The following is a 20,769-nucleotide window of genomic DNA, read 5'->3' on the forward strand; positions in this document are numbered from 1 at the left end:
TGTTCACATTTGCTGGTAGGAATTTAACCTCAGAGAAGTTTGTTCCAATGACATACTATTCAGCAGTCTGAATGTCTGAAATTCGAATTTAGCTTCACAGTGATAAAGGCCCCCAAAACAGGACTCAACAATATTCTACAAGAATGGAGCGCCAGAGAGGGGCAGCTGGGTGGCTCAGTGGATGGAGAGCCAAGCCCAGAGACAGGAGGTCTTGGGTTCAAATGTGGCCTCAGACACTTCCTAGCTGTGTGACCCTGGGCAAGTCACTTGACCCCCATTGCCCAGCCCTTGCCCTTCTGCCTTAAGAGTTGTTAACAGGTCAGAAAGTAAGAGTTTTTAAAGAGCAGTATTCCACTGGAAGGAGAAGGGGTCATTTTATTAGGACATTTCCTATGCTAACCAAGGAAAGACAAGGCCCTCGTTCTGACACAGAGCCAGTGAGGACGTCCTCCCTTACGAGCCTGCAGAGTCCGCTCCGTGTCCACACTGCGCTAGGAGGCCAGTCGGGAAGTGTCCTCGGTCAGCGGCGTCCAAGGGAAGGGGGTCGGCCGTCCCCGCAGAGCAGGCCCTTCAGCTACTCGGAGAGAGCGCGTGCCACCTCTTCACCAGCTCCTTGGGCTTGTTCAGCATCTCATTCCAGTGTTCCAGTTCTTTCCCCCTCGTGTACATGAAGGGTCCGACGACCACCCGGCCCAGCTGGTGGCTTTCTGGAAGAGAAGAGGGGGTAGGGAGGAGAAGCGGCAGGTTATCCCACCCACCCTGGAGAGCGGCCCTCGGGGGCATCGGGGCAGGAAGTGCTCCAGAATGGGGGGGGGGGGGGAGCTTCTATGCAATCACCACTGTGGAGAATCCTCCAGAATTCAGGGAAGCCCTGCCGGCCTCCCGCCCTCGCCCTAAGCTGCGGAGGCACCCTCGTAGGGCCCTGGAGGCTCGGCCCGTCCTGGCTTCCAGGCCCTCCTCAGACGCCCTGTGAGGCAGCCGGCCTCAGACACCTCCCCACTGTGTAAGGTGAGGCCGGCAGCAGCGGCCTCCCTGTGGGCTCCTTGTGAAGATACAGCTCGCCTGGCTCTAACGGGCTCCCCGAGCTCCGGGCAGGAAAAGAAAGCTCCTCACTGGCCCCGTCCGTGCTCTGGAGCACCGCCACACTCAGGCTGGCCGTGTCCAGCTCCTCGGGGTGCGCCTTGAAGCTAAACGTCTCGTTATACACGGGGTTGGCAGAGCCCAGCACGGCCGACGTCTTCTTGCACTTGACGAATCTGTTGTGGTTCATCAGCGACACTTTGACAAACACACCTGAAGAAACCAGAGTGAGAGTCACCAAGAAGCGGCCAAGGATGCTGAGAGAGCCCTGTGAACCTCCGACCCAGGGCTGGCCTCAGGCCCAAGGCTCAGCCTCTCTGGCCCAGGGCTGGCCTCGGACCCCGGGGCTCAGCCTCTTGGGCCCAGGGCTGGCCTCAGGCCTTCTCCCTGGGAAACCTCTGAGGAAGCGGCTCCACAGAAGAGAAGCCACAGGCCTGTTCTTCCCCGTGAACCCGCCGAGGCCTCTCCCAAGGCCAGCAGGACAGGCCCTTCCCCGCCTCCTCCACTCCCAGAGAGGTCTCTTTGGCAGACAGGCTCCTGCGCCCTCGGAATGGAGGCAGCTTGCCAGCAGCCACCACAGCCACCTCAGCCAAGGCCATCATCAGAGGAAACGGGTTCATTATTTGGATGTCTTTCTAGCCTGACCATCCATCTTAAGGAAAGGCTTCAGACAGCTTTTCCTTCCTCCCAGGCTTCCGAGAGAGCATTCATTGTCCCAGACCAGATTCTGCTCCTTTGAAAAGAACCCCTGAACCTAGCGGCGCCCCATCTACCCCAGCCCCAGACAGTCTCGTGATGGTGGAGCTCAGCTTCCAGGCCGGCCTCTGAGCCCTCTCAGAGTCCTGACCTTCCCAGCATTCCACTGCCAGAGTCTGGCCCGATGGGGGCCTCTGGGCTGAGGTGTCTCTGGAACCCTGAAGAGAAGTCCAAAGAGAAGTGAGAAAGTTGGCCCCATTTCCTGAGGGGCCCCTTCCCAGAGAGATGTTGCCTGATGCAGAAAGGACATGTAAAACGCCCCGTGTGTGTATATATTTATATTTAATGTTCATGGACCCCTCCGTAAAGTCTTTCCTGACCGACCCCCACTGCCTAGCGCCCTCCATCCCCAAGTGCCTTCTTGATTTGCATTTATTATCTTTATTTCACACACACTTTTATTCACAGACTTCTCTCCTCCAATGGAACGGGAGCTCCTCCAGAGCCAGTTTGACTGCCTTCTTTGGGCCTAGCAATAAGTACACTTAATAAAATGCTTGTTGAGGGGACTGCTGGGTGGCTCAGCAGACACAGAGCCATGCCTAGAGGTAGGAGGTCCTAGGTTCAAATCTGGGCTCAGACATTTCAAATATTTAAAGGGCCATCATGTGGAGAAGGGATAGATTTTCTCTGTTTGGCTCAGAAAGCAGAATGCAAGGGTCTGGTGGAAGGAAATGTTACCTAATTAAAGGGGACCCAAAGCAGAAGGGAAGGGCTGGGGGCTCCCTCACTAGTGGTCTTCACAAAACTGGGATGACCCCCTCAGGAGGGGCACCCTAGAAAAAGTCTCATCCCATATAGATGGGATTAGATACAATCTGGTGTTGCCTTCTCCTCTTCCCCCACTCTGAAAAATAGAAAAAGGGAAGAATGAGAATGTCCTGAGCGTGACCACATCACGAGTCAACTTTATTAGTAGGAAGTCGATCTCAGGCAGGAATTCTTAAACTGGGGTCCTCAGACCATCCCCTCCCCCTGGGCTCCAGGGCCAGAGACCAATTTCTGGGAGTCCATGAACTGGCAGGGGAAAAAATCCATCTTCCTTTTCACGAAACGCTATCTGAAATGGAGCCTTTCCTTCCCTTATGAACGTCACAACAAAAGAGCATTTTGAAAAACGGAGCTGCAGGCTTCCCCAGACAGCCAACAAGCATGACAACAAGCCCCCGGGGAGGCCAGACTCACCCACCACGTTCCTGTCATCCTGGACCTTCAAGCCCTTGGCGCGGAGCACCACCACAGTGAGGCGGCCCAGGTAGTCATTGTAGCTGAGAGAGAACTGGATGTCCCCAAACTCAGAAGGCGGCTGTAGAGAACGCCAGAGAAGAGACGTGGGGCATGAGGAGGGGGACGGCGGAGCCGGGCGTCTCCATCAAAGCCCCCCCTTCTCCAACAGCCTCCTCCCTCATCACCTCCCCAGCTTGCTTCAGAGAGCGGTTCGGACACTCCCATTATCACTGTGGCCCCCCCACAGCTTCACTAGCTTCTGTCTGCTTAGATGTGTAAGTGTTGTTTGCCTGGGCAAAACGGAGCTCTGGGAGGACAGAGTGCCTTGTGTCTCTGTGCCCTGAGGACCAGCACGATGCTCAGCCCACAGCAGGCTGGCTACCGTGTCAGTGGCAGCTAAAGAGCTTTGCAATTCCTTCTAGCACCACCTAGGTGAGCTTGTCATCCCCAGTGACTGAACAGTCACCACGGTGAGAGCACGTGCAGCTACGCCGTCCCCTTGTGGAACGGCCCAGAGCTGTATATTCTTTACAAAACATCTGCCTCCAAGAAGTAAGTCTTGTTGATAATGAACATCGGGTGACTTGTTGGCCATTTCCTAGATGGGGGATGCCCTCGTCACACAGTTTCCTGGGCTCTCTACAAGACTGTCTTGTAAGCGAAAGCCAGGAATTTGTCTCTTTTTTCCCACTGTGTCACACCCTGACAAAGAGGGCAAGAGAAGAGCGCAGGGGAAGATGTCTTCTTGTGTCTCTTCTATGGAGCCACAATCGTTCTTGGTAATTTTGCAGCTTTCTATTGTTTTCTGGTTATTGTTCTTTCCGTTTACCCCAAACTGATTCATTTTTTTAAAACCCTTTCCTTCTGTCTTAAAATTAACACCAAGTATGGGCTCCAGGGCAGAAGAGTGGTAAGGGTTAAGGAATGAGGGTTAGGTGACTCACCCAGGGTCATCCAGCCAGGAAGTGTCTGAGGCCAGAGTTGAGCCTGGGACCTCCCATTCTCCGGATCTGGCTTTCTGTCCATTAAGCCACCTCACTGCCTATCAAACTAATTCTTAATATCCAAAAAAGTAAATTGGAAGGAGCTTTCTTAGCTAGCTAGATATGTGGCTGGAGTGGTCTTCAGAACAGGCACTCCCATGACAGCCACCCCTTCCCCACAGCAGTCAGTTACACATCTGTCCAAGGCAGCAGGCCTGGTTCACTGAAAATGTTACTGCATTTAGTCAAAGGGGCCTGAGTTTGGGCAAATCATTTAAGGAAAAAAAACTTTCTGGGCCTCAGTTTCCTTCTCTGTAGAACGATTTGCAATATCCCTTTCCCTAGCTTTGGTGATCCTTACAAAATCCATCCCAGCATTCTCCTGAAACCCTGCCATGGTTTGGGAAGTCCCTACTCCAACAAGCCTTGGTTTCCTTATCTGTAAAATGATCTAGAGAAGTAAATGGCAAACCACTCTTAATCTTTGCCAAGAAAACCTCAAATTGGACCACAAGGAGTTAGACACTACTGAACAAGGACAACCCTGGGCACATCACTTAACCTCTGGTTTGCCTTAATCTACTGGAGAGAAAATAGCAAACCACTTCAGTATCTTTGCCAAGAAAACTCCATGGACAATATTGAGGTATGAAAAGCTGGAGAGAGCTGAAGAACAACAACAACATGTAGGGTACTGTAAGCATGGGATGGATCAGGGTATCTCTGATCTGTTTACCATTTATCTACAAAGGATGAATAGCAATATTGAGAAAAGTTAAAGAAACAGTCAATTAAAGGCAAAGGCATGAGGTCAAAGATGTTCATTCTTTATTTTTTTTCTTTTAAATTTAGAATATTTTTCCTTGAGAGGCAGCTGGGTAGCTCAGTGGAATGAGAGCCAGGCCTAGAGACAGGAGGTCCAGGTTCAAATCTGGCCTCAGACACTTCCTGGCTGTGTGACCCTGGGCAAGTCACTTAACCCCTATTGCCTAGCCCTTACCATTCTTCTGCCTTGGAACTAATACATGGTATTGATTCCAAGATGGAAGGTAAGGGTTTAAAAACAAATAAAAAGAATATTTTTCCATGGTTACATGATTCACGATCCCCTCCCTTCCAGCTCTTTTCCTCCCCTCTTCAGAACATTCCTTCTTTTAAGGCTAAACTAATTATAAGTTAAATGGAGATTAACTAGTTGACTAGTCAAAAGTCAACTCCTGACTCCTGGGGGATGCATTATTGTCAAATGGATTCAACTCAGTTAAAAGATTATTAAGTGATTTCTGATAAATACTGTTTTAAGCACTGAGAAAAAAAAATATAAATGAAATGAAGTCTTTTCTCCAAAGGAGTTTATGTTCTACTACATTCTACTGAGGGGATTTTTTTTAGCATTATTTTCATATGAAACTTATTCATTGTGTTTTTCAGCCTTAACTTACCTTTAATTAATCACCTACCTCCAGGCTCTCTGGTTCTAAGTCTCGCCAAATAATGTTTCGGCTGTCGCTCGTCAGCATCTCGTCTTTCAGTGGGAAAAGCACTTGGCCCAGGAGGTGATGCTTCCTTTGCTTGTCCACGTGGAACACTGAAAATTTGAGCATCCTCTGTGTGATGCTTCTGCTGGATACCTACATAGGGAAGGGAGAGAACCCAGGATCCACGCAAGTGTCAGAGAGAGATCTGAGAGACAGCTTTAAGTTTTCAATGAACAAGCATTTGTTTTCTCTCGAGACGCTTTCTGTTCCTCATCTTCGTGATATAAGAAGAGCCCACGACATTCATGGGCCACAGTTTGTTTAGCCACGGCCCAGCGGATATCGGCCGCGTTTATCCAACTTGTCCACAAGAGCATCATGTCAGAGGCCTCGTTAAAACCTCCACGTTTCCCCTCTGGCACTGCCATAATCTATCCGTCTGGTAACTCAGCCTCCCCACACTCGAACAACACTTTTCCTTCTTCTTACTACTCGGGCCTGGCACCATACAAAAGCCAAAGCTTAGGGAGGATGCTGGAGCCTGGGGGGCGCATCACTGAGGGAGCCTGGCTCGGTTCTGCTCCGAAAGATTGTCTCCAAACGAATTTGCCAGACTGAGGCTGGAGACTCTGAAAATGGGGTAGCCAATTGTGACTTCATTGGACTTATGGTGAAGCATGTCTCCTGCCTATCAGCAGAGGAGAGACAGAGTGAAGGAGGCATAAGCTCACAGCCAATGTATTGGTTTGTTTTGCTTGAATTAGAGATTCAAGATTAGATTAGAGACATATAAAGGAACAGGGACGTAGGGAAAGCCTTGCATTTGGGTTCCAAAAAACCAATTGCACCAATGCAGGGTAAGAAAAATGTGGCCAAACTAGAGCTCATCTTACAGAAAACAACGACAACAAAAAAGATTACTGTCATTTACAGACTCCATGGCATCAGAGATTTAACCTTGGCCCACTAGATTCCCAGTCCTGACTCCCAGTAGTTCCTTTCCTCATAAGGTCTTGAAACTCTTCTGGACAGGGTTTGGGAAAGGAGTTAGCCCTGCCTACAAAGTTTCAAGTTCTATTCAGTCAAGAAAAACAACTTTTTAGTCAATAATGTGATGAAGTTGCCAGAAAAATTATCCAATCTTAGGGAGCACTAATGGTGTCTAGAAAAAAAGATTTCGGTGCACAATTGCTTTTTTAACGAATTAATAGAAGACTATTAGACTTATTCTATCTTGCCCCAGAGGACAGAACTAGTGAATAAAAATTACAGCAAAAGAGATTGTTTTCATTGGAAAGCAAAGCTTCTTATCAGAGCCCATAAACTTGTTTTTAAAACACTTTGATAGCTGCATTTCAATATAATTGGAATTGCTTTGTAATTCTAAGGATCTGCAGGCTTCACCAGACTGTGCAAAAAAAAAAAAAAAAGTTAATAACCCCCTGATATAAAGGAATCTCTTTTTAACAACCAAACTTTCTAACAACTCAATAAGGGAAGGGGTGTTTTGATTGATGGGTGTATCTATAAAAATAGAAAGGCAGAAAACTGGGTCCTGAGTTCATCTTCAGAGCACTTTCTGAGCCAGGAACAAACTACAAAGAGGCCATCCTATGTCCTCTGTATTTTTGTAATGCCAGTGCTCAATAGTGTTTTGCACATAGTAGACACTCCTTTAAGTGGTAGTCTATTGGTAGCCTTGAGAGCAAGGCAGGTTGTCAGCCCTTTGCATAGATCAGTGATTCCCAAAGTGGGCACCACCGCCCCCTGGTGGGTGCTGCAGCAATCCAGTAGGGTGGTGATGGCCACAGGTGCATTTATCTTTCCTATTAATTGCTATTAAAAATTTTTTTAAAATAATTTCCAAGGGCTCTTAAGTAATATTTTTTTCTGGAAAGGGGACAGTAGGCCAAAAAAGTTTGGGAACCACTGGCCTAGATCTTGGACATGGCAAATGCATTAGTGTTATACATGAGCATAAGAGGATTGAGTTTTTTGGTTTGTTTTTGTTTTTTGCTTTATCAGTGCAGGGGAGGGGCTGAGAGGGAGATATGGTGGATCTGAAAATAAACTTGAATTTAAAAAGAAAGGCGTAATGATGCCTACCTGCCAGGAATGTCATAGAACAAATTTAGAAGAAAATATTTGGTACTTGAAAAGAAGTTTGACTAGATTACTTCTCAAATCCTTCCCAACTATAGTTATTGATTCTATGATTGACATTTAAAAATATAAAAATTAGGGGCAAAAGATTTGGGGTAAATGAATGAAAAAAGCCACATTGCTCTAAATTGATTAAATGGAAAAATATGAAGCCTCAATGGACTGGAAGAATAGAGAGTTCACTTACATAATTCTTATATATGTAAGTGAATGAAAATACCTGCAACAAATTATAACACTAGTTATTTATTTTTAAATAATGCTAATGATCCTAGAGATCAAAGCTTCAGAGTACATCACCTCCATGATAGCTAATGCTCCTAGCTCCATTATTCCTGAAGATGCTTATTCAAATAAAACCTGGTCCAACTCCTTTCCAAACATTGTGAGCTACTTTCATAATAACATTAAGACATCTTAATTTCTAATACTATAATTCAAGTGAACAAATACTTGAGTGTTTATTGTATTAAATACTACTTATAATTTTTTTTTACCGAGCATTGGTGCTTTAGGTGCCATTCCTGGAGAACTCCATTCCATCTCTCCCCCAACCCTGCCTTTTCTCTAAGATGTCCTTCTTTCTACTTTGTATATATCTTATATGTTAACTAGTTATTTACGTGTTGGCACTTCTGTCAGATGAGAGCTTATTGATGGTGTGATACTGGAAATTTGGGGTCCTTGAGCTTAGCGTTGAGATCCCTGATATAAACTTCCTGTGGACATTTAGGGAACTTGAAAACTACATTTCCCATGATTCCTCTTGTGTAATACAGGTGGGCAGGAAGTGTGATTATGTAGGCAGAGATATAAAGTCTCAGAACTTGATTGGGACACTCTCTTTCCTAGGAAGCCGCCAAGGGGAAGGTATGGCGAGCCCTTTGAATTAGATCTTAGCAGGCATGTGGTTTTCTTAATTATCAATATGGATTACAATAAACCCTTAATATTTTTAAATATATCCTTCTATATTAATTTTATTTGTTACAATGGCAAGGACCCCCCCCCTTTTCTTTTGCATCCTCAATGTGTGTGTGTGTGTGTGTGTGTGTGTGTGTGTATTTTTTTTTTTGACCCTTAACTTCTGTGTATTGGCTCCTAGGTGGAAGAGTGGTAAGGGTGGGCAATGAGGGTCAAGTGACTTCCCCAGGGTCACACAGCTGGGAAGTGTCTGAGGCCAGATTTGAACCTAGGACCTCCTATCTCTAGGCCTGACTCTCAATCTACTGAGCTACCCAGCTGCCCCCTCTCAATGTATATATGCTAAATAAATGCTTGTTGGCATACTGAGGTGCAGAAATGAAGCCTTTTATCAATTGGGAGCTCAAAAGACTCTACTGCACCCCCACACGACCCATTCCTAGGCATTAGAAGGATGTGGGGTGAGATGGACAGAAAGAAGGAAAAACAAGCTCCCTTCCAAACAAGTAACCCTTCCCAGAATGGATCTCTGGTCTCCCCTATCCTGTTCCCTAAGGAGTCAATACCTGGAAAATGAAGTTCTCATCAAATTGCGGGTTGGTGGTTTTACGTTTCATTTTGGACTGTAGAAAGCGACGCTCGTCAGGCAGCAGATACAGCTTCACCAAGGGACTGCAAGTCTCCAGTGGGGAAGGGGTCTGCAACTTCCTGGCCTTGATCAAGCCCACCAGGAGCCTCTCTGCCTCCTGTTCATACTCCACTGTGAACCATAGCCTCCCCAGGCAGCCTTCAGGGAAGTCTGTCTCACTCTTGTCTTCTGGAAACTTGTACAGCTCTGGATTGATTGTCCCAACCATGTATGCACCCCCTGCAACAGACATCAAAGGCTTCAAATAGAGGAGGATACACCAATACAAAACACTGAGGAAAACCTACTTTGGGATTAATTTTTTTTCCTACAAGGAAAATAGTTCAGATGAGAGAAAGGAAGCAGATAATGGGTACTCGAAGCTTCCAGTTTCCATGATCATTATGATCTGTAAACTACCGAGGCAGCTAAGAAGGAAGGAACTTCTGTATAGTGTTGCAGATATCGGATAAAGAAGGCAACTCCAGAATTTAGAAGTCACAAGAATTACACACAGGTAGCCAGGTCTAGATTTGGACCTCACATCAAAGTAGAAAAATCCAGGTTCAAGTGTCATCTCCTAAGAGACACATATTGACTATGTTGTGGAGAAGTTACTTTACTAGTGACCATCCCTGGCAACTCTGGCCATCAGTTGCAGGACAACTGCTGATTTGCACAGGGGGATTTCCCAATTGGCATTTTCCAACAACCATAAAATACAGGCATAGACTAAGAAAGAAAGAGAAATGTCCTGTTTCGACTAAATTTTTCTATTCATTGTTTTAAACACATCTCCTGTTTTTACTCTCTATTTAGTCACATCGTTCCTCTTGCCTAGACTGGCCCTGTCATTTCCAGAGATACCTCTCTACTACTCCTCTTGTAATAAAAAGCAACTGATAGAGCAACCACATTTGGCAGCATATATAACATTACAAACCTCTCTAATGAAGACTCTCCTTTTCTACTTAACTAAATCTCAAGTTTATCTTCCCCATGAAAACCTTCTCTGGCCATCTAAGCCCACAGAAAGTTCCCCAAATTTCTATTAAGTTTAAATATTTTAAAGACACTATGTTACTTGAATTTCCTTCATATGTGAAGGTCTTTCTCTAGGTCACTTGCAGAATTTGTGTGTCACTGGAATTCTTAAATTTAACTACCATGTCTCTTGAAGTTTTACAGAATCGTATTCTTTTGTGTATGTGGAAACAATCTGTATATTCTTTTGATTGGCACTTCCAGGTTTTCTCATATTATTTCTTACATTATGTTGTGCTAGTTTTTGTACTGTTGTATTCTTCTAGGAGACCCTTGAGTTGTCTCTGTGCATCCTATCTTTGAATTCTTTTTTTGTACCAAGATCACATTTTATTTTAATGTTATTTTTTTTTTTGCTTCTTCCAAATTGTCCCTCACTTTTGAGTATTTACATTCTCAATCTGTTATTCTCTCTTTTGTTTCTGTAGTAAAGCTTACCACCTTGGATTAAAATTTTTCTGTTCTGCCTGTTACTTCTGCCCTATAGCCAAAGATTCTGCTTTCAGAACTCTTATTTCTCTCTTAAAGCACTTAAGAGCATCACGATGTGCTACATGCTCTCTTGAGAATTCCTAGGATCCCCTGCCTCCTCAATGTTGGTTCATTTTCCTTTATACATTGATGTCTTCGTTTCAGTCTTTTTTTCCCTTATATTCCCTTACTGTTCACTTTATGACTCCTTCCCTTCTGATGATAGTTTCCCCAGATAGCTGAACTTCAAAACTATCTGAATCCCTTCCCACATTTCACCAGCCTCAGCCTGTGCTCCACATTTCTTCTGGCAGGGCACAGTCCCAGCCCCAATTAGCTGTCAATCACCCTCCTTTCCTTCAAGCCTGGGGAAGCCCAGACTGTTGCCACACCACAGTCCCAGCCAGGGAAGCTGTTTCTGCCTATTGACATCTCACAGGACAGAGTTGGAAATAAGGGGCAAAATGAGGGGACAGAGTTGAATTCTATTGCAAGCCTGTGGATCTTTGTGCCACTCTGCCAGAGGATGATGGTCAGTGGGGGAGAGGAATCCCTCTCTCTAGGAACCCCTCTTGGAACTAAAGATTAGTTTTTTCTGCTGTTCATCAGATTGTTTATCATCCTTAGTGTTTTTGGTGTCTTATAACCTGAAGATAGGTAAAATTGCTTTCTCTCTACTCAATTTGTAGAAACTTGAGAAGCCATGAGAATCAAAGGAAATATCTACCTACTTTTAGTCACAAAACCTAGAACCTTTCCCCTCTATGATTTGTCCATAGTTACATAGCAAATGGGACTAGCAATGGGTATTTTGTTATTGTTGTTGTTCAGTCATATCTGATTCTTCATGACCCCATTTGGGGTTTTCTTAGCAAAGACATTGGAGTGGTTTGCCATTTCCCTCTCCAGCTCATTGTACAATAAGGAAACTGAGGCAAAGTGGGGTAAATGATTTGTCAAAGGTCACACAGTAAATGTCTGAGGCTGAATTTGAATTCAGAAACCTAGCAGCTAGGTAGCACATAGATAGAGTGCCAGGCCTGAGGTCAGGAAGACTCATCTCTTCCTGAGGCCATGACCTAAATGTTATTTCCCACCACCATCAAAGAATTTGGTATGCAGAAGAAATATAATGTCTATCAAATGAAGAGAGCCTGAGTGCAGTCTACTTACCAAGTGAATGAAAAGATGATCGAGGAAGGAATTCTGGGGCAATGTAGGGGTCACTCTCATCCTGGACCCTTTCTCCACTGGTCAGAGTAATCCAATCCCGGCCATAGAAAGAGGGAGGAACAACAAATGGGATACCTTGGGTCCTGTTACAAAAGTAAGGAAAGGTGGAAGAAATGAACAGACCAAAATAAAAGGAGGCAAGTGGGAGAAGAGAGCCATAAAGCAAGAATGAACAGGGGATAAAGATGCCCTGGAAGAAATAAATGCATATAAGAAGTTCTCCTCCTTCTTCTGGGTCTCCCTTTGTAGCTTCCCAGGTCTTCACAAAGAGAACCAAAGGCCTGACCAGCTGCCTTACTGCAATACTACAAAAGCTGGGGGCACAGAAGTTAGAACACAGGGCTTGGAATTGGGAAGACCTGAATTCAAATCCAACCTCATACACTTAATATCTGTGTGGTTTGGGGCAAGTCACTTAACCTGGGTTTCCTTAACTGTGAAAGGGGGAATAATAATAGCTTCTACTTACCAGGGTTGTAGTGAGGATTAAATGAGAGATTTGTAAAGCACTTAGAACAATGACTGGCACTAAATAAATGCTCACTAACATTATTATCACTACACCTCCAGAATCCACCCCAAACTGCCACGGCCTTACCACCTTCTTTGAAGCTGAACTCTCTTAGAAATATTTTGTTTCATCCAATTAGAGTGGGAGCTCTTTGAAAGCAAGGGACTCTTATTTTCTTGTGCCAATTTCTAATGTGTGGCACACAGTAAGTTGGCTTTTTTTTTTTTCATTTATTCACATAGAAGCAAATCTCAATATTCCTCACTCGCACCCAAGACCTCATTTGTTATGGAAAAATACCAAAGCCCAAAGTGACATCAGGTTGGGCTTGGGGGGACTCTCTAGAATAAGTCAGAGCCTATTCCCTTTGTCTTGTTTATTCAGTCTTCCTTCCCTCCTCTCTAGTTTTCTCTCTTTCCCTCCTCCCTTGTTCTCTCCCCTTCCCAAGCAGATAGGAGGGCTGAAGCCCATTCACCTGTTGGGCTGGATCACTGCTGCCTGGGAAGGCTGCTTCTCCTGTCCTGGTGATGGCATGCCGGTCAGTTCCTCATAGGTAGGGGCAGCGCATAGCTTCTTCCAGAGACAGTATCCCATGATCGCAATTAGAACCAGCAACAGCAGCCCTGCAATCACTCCTCCAGCTACTATGGTTACCTGTTCTGGGGTCACAAGGAATCAGGCAGCACTCACTTTTAAGTAAGCAAATATGGAAGCTTCCTTCCCCTTCATACCCTGTCCTCTGGAGAGCAACCAGCTCTGAAGACCCATTTCCTTAAATCCAAATCCTGCCCTTTAATCCAGCTTCATCCTGAGGATCTCCTGTAATACTTCCTACTTCTCTACACCCAATATCCCTCCCTACATTCTCTCTCCTCTCTCTGTCTCTCTCCCTCTCTGTCTCTGTGTGTGTGTGTGTGTGTGTGTGTGTGTGTGTGTGTCTTATCCTTTCTCTCTCTCTCTGTCTCTCTGTTTCTCTCTGTCTCTGTTTTTCTCTCTCTCATTACTAAGCAAGGGGTAGAATTTCAAGTAGAAGGGTAGCAAAAAAAAAAAAAAAATCACACAAGATTCCCCAAAAACTATCCCCTCAAAGCCCTTAACAGTGCCTTCTAAATCACAGAAAGCAGGAAATATGGTTATGTGAAAGTCACAAGGGGCAAAGCTTTAAAGCTGGGGTTGGGGATGAGGAAGGGGACACACCCAGATAGTCAATGACTGGAATCCAAAGGAATTATAATCCAGGCAGAATGCAGTCATTCAAGGGCTATATAGGTCTCTTTCCCTCTGTGGACAAGTCAGTAGCAGAAACTCAGCCCAGAGCCTGGTACTACACAATTCCTGCTGATTATTAGAGACAGTTGAAGACCTGAGTTCCAATCCTCCCTCTGCCACCTACTAGCTATGGGAGCCTATGCAAGTCATCTTCTCAGTTCTCATCTAGAAAAGCATCCTTCAGCCCTCTCTGGATAGAGAGGATAGATGAGTCCCTCACCAAGCTCTCTGTAAATCTGTTTTTCCCTCTATCGTTTCTTAATCTCTGACAAAAAGATACTGCTTATAATCTCCTACCAGTTTCCTCAAGGTTTTGCCAAATGAGTTTATATTCTAAACTAGTGATGCCTTTTGTCTTTGACAAAAGAGGTCTTTGGTTAGACAGAAGTCTGAGGACAACTAGCCAAGGAATTAGTGCCCCAGCTACAAATGACATTTGTCTTCAGGCACCCCAGTGGCCCCGAATTTGCTAATGGGAAGCAGAAAAAAGCCAAGCTATGCATAAGCATTACTGGTGCAGTCAATAGAGTACTGAGACTTGGAGTTAGGAAATACCAAATTCAAATCTTGCCTTAGACATTTACTTTGTGACCTCACCCAAGCCACTTAACTTAGCCTCAGTTTCCTCATCTGTAAAATAGAGGGGGGGGGAATAGCACCAACCTTACAAGGTTGTTGTGAGGACTGAACAAGATAGCATTTGTAAAGCATTTTGCAAACCCTACATTGCTTTAAAATTGCTAGCTATTAAGTGCCTACTATGTGCAAAACACTCCAGTATGTGCTGGCATTTAAAAAATACAAAAGGCATAGGATGCCCTCTCTGCTGTTTGTTCCTGGCTCAGAAACTGCTCTGAAGATGAACTTAGACTTATTTTCTGCCTTTCTGTTTTCATGGGCACACCCACCAATCAAAACACCCCTTCCTTTTTCCTTTCCTTCCCAAAGTCAGGAATACCATGTAATTTCCAGCCCTGAGTACTTCTCTTCAGGACATAAACCCAACACTTCTCCCAAAGGACTCAAAATCCAGAAAGAAAGAAACGAGGCAAGTTGCAATGGAACGACTGAATTTAGACTCTCAACAAGCGGATTCAAATCTGAGCTCCATCACCTACTCTCCACATGACCTGAACCTTGGCCTCAGTTTCTTCATCAGTCAACCAGGAATTCTATATGTTTTACTTCCCTCTAAGAGGCACTGTGATGAAGCCCTTTGATGTTTGTAAAGCACTATATAAATGTGAGCTGCTACAGTCACAGAACACTAACTCTAAACAAAATAAGCCTTTACACATTTCCCATTTCCTTGGCACAAACTGTTCCCCTGGGTGGATGGCAATGCCCAACAATGTCTTGCAATAGCAAGATTGGTACTTTAGGTTTTGAAATGACTAAAACTTGTTCTTTCTGGTCCCATAGCGTCCCTACCATCACCACCACCACCACCACCACCACCTTCTTCTAGTCCTAGTGCCAGCCCCAAAGAATCATTCCTGGAAGGAGCTGCTTTCTACTTGTTGGACGACAGCTCTGTAACAGACCATCGTCCCTCTCCCTCAAACCACATCTGCCCCCTCCTTCCCAGGGCAACCATGCCAAGCTCTCACCAGACTGATTCCAATTTGCCTCTGGAATGCCTGGTACCCAAAAACGTCTCATAAGTAGCACAGAGAACAGAGTGCTGAGTCTGGAGTCAGGAAGAACCGAGTTTATATCTGCCCTCAGGTACATACTAGCTGGATCACCCTAGGCAAGTCACTTGACCTCTGTCTCAATTTCTTCAAGGTAAAAGGCACCCACCTCCTACAGTTATTATGAGGACCAAATGAAGTCATATTTGGAAAGCTCTTAGCACAGGGCCCAGCACATAGTAGGGGGCTGACAAATGTTTATTTCCTTCCTCAGTGACCCATGAAGTGGTTCTGACCCTGAGAAGTAAGGAAGGCCAGCTGGTTAGGGCACCTAGTTCTGGCCACTTGTGGGAAAGGGAGGTTCCCCAAATCCCTCATTTTCTCAGATACTGGGGAGGATGGTAGGAACTGGCAAAGTCCAGCCAAGTCCCCCTCTTACAAGAAGTATGTGGGAGCTCACAAGTCTTAACTTTCCGTCCAGCCGGACCCCCTTTCCAGTTCCCTGCCAAGCCACCCTCCACAGCTGCTGCACTCTCACAGCACCTTCAGGTGGCCCTGAACACAACCCCCAAGGTCAAGCTACAAGGAACGGGCAGCATTTGCTTTTAAGTAAGAGCAAATGTAGAGGCTTCCTACAGGTGGGAGCGCGCTTGGGCACTGCGTGGCCAAGCCCTGCAGGCACTCCCAGAGGGCAAAGCCTTGGTCCTCGGGCACAAGTGCCCCCCACCACGCCCCCAGGTAGCAAGGAGTGAGAAGCCCAATAGACGGGAGGGGCTCTGTCCGCCCACCGGCTCCAAAGCATCCCCAGACGGCAGGCGCCTTCTAACTCGGTCCTTCAGTTTGGGAACCTGCCAGGGCACTTACCAGGCATGAGTCTGAAGAGCAGCCGAGGTGCCCCAGAGGCGGGCCGGGGGCACGGGAAGCTGGCTCCCGCTCCCCACCTTAGGGGTGGCAGAGGAGGTGGTGAGGACCCAGTGGCAGGGGTGGCCTCTGGGCTGCCCTGGCCCGAGGCGACTGTCCCCGGCTCCGGCTCGCCTGGCCCCCCACGTGGATGTCCCGGACCTCCGGCCGCTGACCTGAGACGAGCAAGCGCCAGATCCGGGCTCCAGCTCCTGCTCCGGCTCTGGCTCCGCGCGGAGTCTCCACCCCTCCAGAGCTGACTTCGGGGAGCGCCCAGGGCTTTAAAGGACTGCACTGGCTGGAGAGCCTTGGGGAAGAGGGAAGGGGAAAGAGGCGGGCCCTTCTCCCTCCTTTCTTCCCCCCTCCCTTCAGCACCGCGCCCCAGGGGCCGGGTGAGTGTGCAGCTGCCTCCCACTCTCTGGACTGGGCTAGTGCGCTCTGCTAGCTGCTGGCTCTCTGGTGGGATGAGTGGGTGGCAGGTGTCCGTCTTGGTGACCGCTGGCTCCACCCTGATAGGACTGGAAAGGGGCCGAGGGCCAGCGGCCGGAGGAAACAGTGGGCCTGGGTTAAGACGTTTAGCCAGATGGGTAATTACTGGTATAGTTATTTTGTAGATGGGAAAACCGGCGCTGGGAGACGTGTTAACTGGCCTGCCCACTTTCTCAGAGCTACTTTCGAAGGGCAAAGGGGTCCCAACAAAAATCCCACCTTCGCCGGAAGCATTCCCCAAACCCCCTTTATTCCAGTGCCCTCCAGCTGTTCATTTTTTCCTGTTTGCTCTGTTTTGATATTGTTTGCATAGTGTCTCCCCCATTAGACTGTAGGCTCATTGAGGACAGGAACTATCTTTTGCAACTCTTTTTGAATTCTTAGTGCTTACCGCAATGCCTGGCACCTAGTAGGCACCTAATGTTTATTGAATGAACGATCTGAATCCAGATCTTTGTATCTCCAAACACAGAGCCTAACCTACCACTCCATGATTGTTCCCTATTGATGGATAAACCCAAGAACTCAGAGATGGCCTGAAATGTAAAAGTAATAACTGGGAGAGTAAAGACTGTTAGGTGTTTACAATTAATGTTTACTTGTTTACAATTAGTGCTGTCCAGTATTGATCATCTGGAGAAAGAAGTTATGTATTGATAACAATAGGTAAGCCTTGGTCAATCAATCAAAAAACATTTCTTGGGGGCAGCTGGGTGGCTCAGTGAATTGAGAGTCAGGCCTAGAGATTAGGGTTCAAATCTGGATTCAGTCACTTCCCAGCTGTGTGACCCTGGGCAAGTCACTTAACCCCCTTACCCAGCTCTTACCACTCTTCTGCCTTAGAACCAATACACAGTGTTGATTCTAAGATGGAAGGTGAGGGTTTAAAATTTTTTTTTTCTTGAGTGCCTCTTGTGTATGCTAGGCACTAGGGAGAGAATTATTATTGTATTAATTATTATTAATGTCACTAATTAAAATCAATGATAGTTCAAATAAAGCATGAGCTCTTAAGTCCCTTATTCAAAGTCTGTAACAATGCCTCTCTCCTCCCACTCTCTCACATTTGTCTAGGACTTCAACTTTTACATCTGTTATCTCATTTTATCCTCACCACAACCTTGTGAGATTAGGGCATAATATCTAGACTGGAAGAGACCTCAAAGGACATAAGATAGTAAATGACAGCTGAATTCAGAAGTTCCTAGTTCTTTCCTTTGTGTCCCACTGATTCATTTGACAGATAAGGAAAGTTCCATCCACTGCCTCCAGACAGGCTTAATGACAATGGAATTGCCATAACCAATCTAATAAATGGATATTTTTGCCAGACATAACTCTCTCCTGACAGGGGCACCAATGAGCATATTATGGAAGGAAACAGTTTAACTCTTGGCATAAATCTCTAAACTTTAGAGACATCTCCCAAACAACTTAGTTTCCTTCAACAACCTATTATGATATTCTCATCTATGAATTATGTAAATATTTCTTGTATATATTTCTATAACTTCTGTCGGAGAATCCTTCCTGTCAAAAAGGGCCCAGGTATACTTTGTGAAACTCTCACTTGCCTGGCTTGTTGCTCCCACCTGAATAGAACTGGAAAACTTCATTATCTGGCAAACACTGTCCCACAGGTAGCCACCAACTCCCTTTATAAGCACTTGGGCTTACAAAGCTTATGGTCATGTCCAAAGAAATCAAGAAATTCTCCCTTTGGAGAAGACCAATTCTTTTCTAAGGGATCTGTGCTTCCCCTTTGACTCATAGCATTATCCTTGGTGGAGCTCCAGAAAAGGGAAAGGGCTTGGGGTTCACTCCCCTTAGTCACTACTCTGCCATTGCATTTATTCTTTTCCCCTCCAGTCTCCCAGTCCTCCTCTATAAGGCTGCTCTTATCTTCTTATGATAATGCTGGCTTTTAGGGAGCTGAACTAGAAAGGCATTATAATGGAGTTCTAGCTAACCATATTAAAATACTTTTCATAGATCAGAATATCCCTAGACTAACTGAAACTTCTGGTTTTCACAACTCCACCTTCAAAGCAAATGATCTTTTCAGATGGATGAAAAAACCATCTCTTCCTGCACTCTGCCTCTCGTTTCAGAATGGCTCATATCATGCTCAAAGGGCTATAAAAGAATGCCTGCCCTTTGATCCAGCCATACCATTGCTGAGTTTGTACCCCAAAGAGATCATAGATAAACAGACTTGTACGAAAATATTCATAGCTGCGCTTTTTGTGGTGGCAACAAATTGGAAAAGGAGGGTATGTCCTTCAATTGGGGAATGGCTGAACAAACTGTGGTATATGCGGGTGATGGAATATTATTGTGCTAAAAGGAATAATAAACTGGAGAAGTTCCAGGCGAACTGGAGAGACCTCCGGGAACTGATGCAGAGCGAAAGGAGCAGAGCGAGAAGAACACTGTACACAGAGACTGATATACTGTGGTAAAATCGAATGTAATGGGCTTCTGTACCAGCAACAATGCAATGTCCCAGGACAATTCTGAGGGATTTATGGTAAAGAAAGCTACCCACATTCAGAGGAAGGACTGCAGGAGAGGAAACATATAAGAAAAACAACTGCTTTAACGTATGGGTCAGGGTGGACATGATTGAGGATGTGGACTCGAAACTACCACACCAATGCAACTACCAACAATTTGGAAATTGGTCTTGATCAAGGACACATGACAAAACTAGTGGAAATGCGCATCGGCCATGGGTGAGGGGGGGTACGGGGGGGGGGGTTGAAGGGGAAAGGTGGAGCATGAATCATGTAACCATGTTAAAAATGAATATTAATAAATGTTAAAAAAAATGAAAACACAGAATGGCTCATAGACAGTTTGTAGCCACTCTTTCTAATAGAGAAAGGACAATTGCCTCCTGCCCAGATCAGCACCCCTAAATGAGTCTTAGGGCTTGGAGGAATATTCCTGCCCTCTTGTCACATTCCCAATCTCCTATCCTGCCCTAATCTGAGCTTTGCAAATTACTTGGGCTGCTTCTTGTAGCTCTCCAAAAGAGAGAAGAAAGGATAGAGGTAGTTTCCCTTAGCTCAGACATCAAAACTGAGGGAGAAAGGGAGAAGAGCCTGTAGAAGGGAGACAGACAGATGTCCATCAGTTTTCTCTCTGGAAGTGGATAGCATTTTTCATCATGGGTCCTTTGGAATTGTCTCAGCTCATTGTCTTAATCAGAATAGCCTAGTCTTACCCAATTGATCATTCTTAAAATATTGCTACTACTGTGTACAATGTTGCTGATTTTGCTTGCTTCACTTTGCATCAGTTTAGGCAAGTCTCAGGTTTTTCTGAAGCTATTCTGCTTGTTATTTCTTAGAATATAATATTCCATCACAATCATATGCCACATTTTGTTTAGATATTCCCTAATTGATGGGCATCCCCTCAATTACCAATTCTTTGACACCAAGAAAAGGAACTATTACAAATATTTTTGCACAAACAAGTCCTTTTCCTTTTTTCTTTGCTCTCTACTGTATTCAGACTTAGGAGTGATATTGCTGGGTCAAAAGAATGCACAGTATGCCCTTTGGGCATAGTTCCAAATTGCTCTCCAGAAAAGTTGGATCAGTTCACAAATCCACCAACAGTTCATTGTGTCCTTAACTTCCCATATCCTCTTCAGCATTTATGATTTTCCTTTCCTGTCATTTTAGCCAATCTGATAGGTGTAAAGTGATACTCAGTTTGTTTTAATTTGCATTTCCCTAATTACTAGAGATTTAGAATTTTTATGTGACTATTGATAACTTTTATTTCTTCTTCTGAAAATTGCCTGTTCATATTCTTTGACCATTTATCAATTGGGTGACTCTTATTTTTATAAATTTGTCTCGATTCCCTATATATTTGAGAAATGAATCCTTTTCCAGAGAAACTTACTGCAATCCTACCCCCTCCCACTTTCTTCTTACCTTCTCATTTTGGCTGCATTGATTTT

General features: G+C 45.3%; 1 protein-coding gene across 1 annotated transcript; it reads right to left on the reverse strand.

Annotated features, from left to right (window-relative positions):
• Window positions 1-278: 278 nt before the first annotated feature.
• On the reverse strand, window positions 279-18,482 carry SYT15 (synaptotagmin 15). Its single transcript, XM_044660218.1, has 10 exons — window positions 18,361-18,482; window positions 16,717-16,972; window positions 16,266-16,608; window positions 12,974-13,157; window positions 11,928-12,070; window positions 9,178-9,479; window positions 5,507-5,677; window positions 3,022-3,142; window positions 1,114-1,293; window positions 279-707 (listed from the first exon to the last, which is right to left on the reverse strand). Exons 1-10 carry the CDS (start codon window positions 18,480-18,482, stop codon window positions 571-573), a joined length of 1,959 nt encoding a protein of 652 aa, XP_044516153.1. The 3' UTR covers window positions 279-570.
• Between the last annotated feature and the right edge of the window lie 2,287 nt (window positions 18,483-20,769).

The sequence above is a fragment of the Gracilinanus agilis genome, chromosome 2, assembly GCF_016433145.1.
Source record: "Gracilinanus agilis isolate LMUSP501 chromosome 2, AgileGrace, whole genome shotgun sequence".
Lineage (NCBI taxonomy): Eukaryota > Metazoa > Chordata > Mammalia > Didelphimorphia > Didelphidae > Gracilinanus > Gracilinanus agilis.

Coding starts and splice junctions, on each gene's coding strand:
- SYT15 (XM_044660218.1), bottom strand. CDS start 18,482: ATGACCATAAGCTTTGTAAGCCCAAGTGCTTATAAAGGGAGTTGGTGG. Junction 16,973..18,360: donor GGGAGCAACAAGCCAGGCAA/GTGAGAGTTTCA, acceptor GCCCTTCGAAAG/TAGCTCTGAGAAAGTGGGCA. Junction 13,158..16,265: donor GCTCTTCAGACTCATGCCTG/GTAAGTGCCCTG, acceptor TTGTGACCCCAG/AACAGGTAACCATAGTAGCT.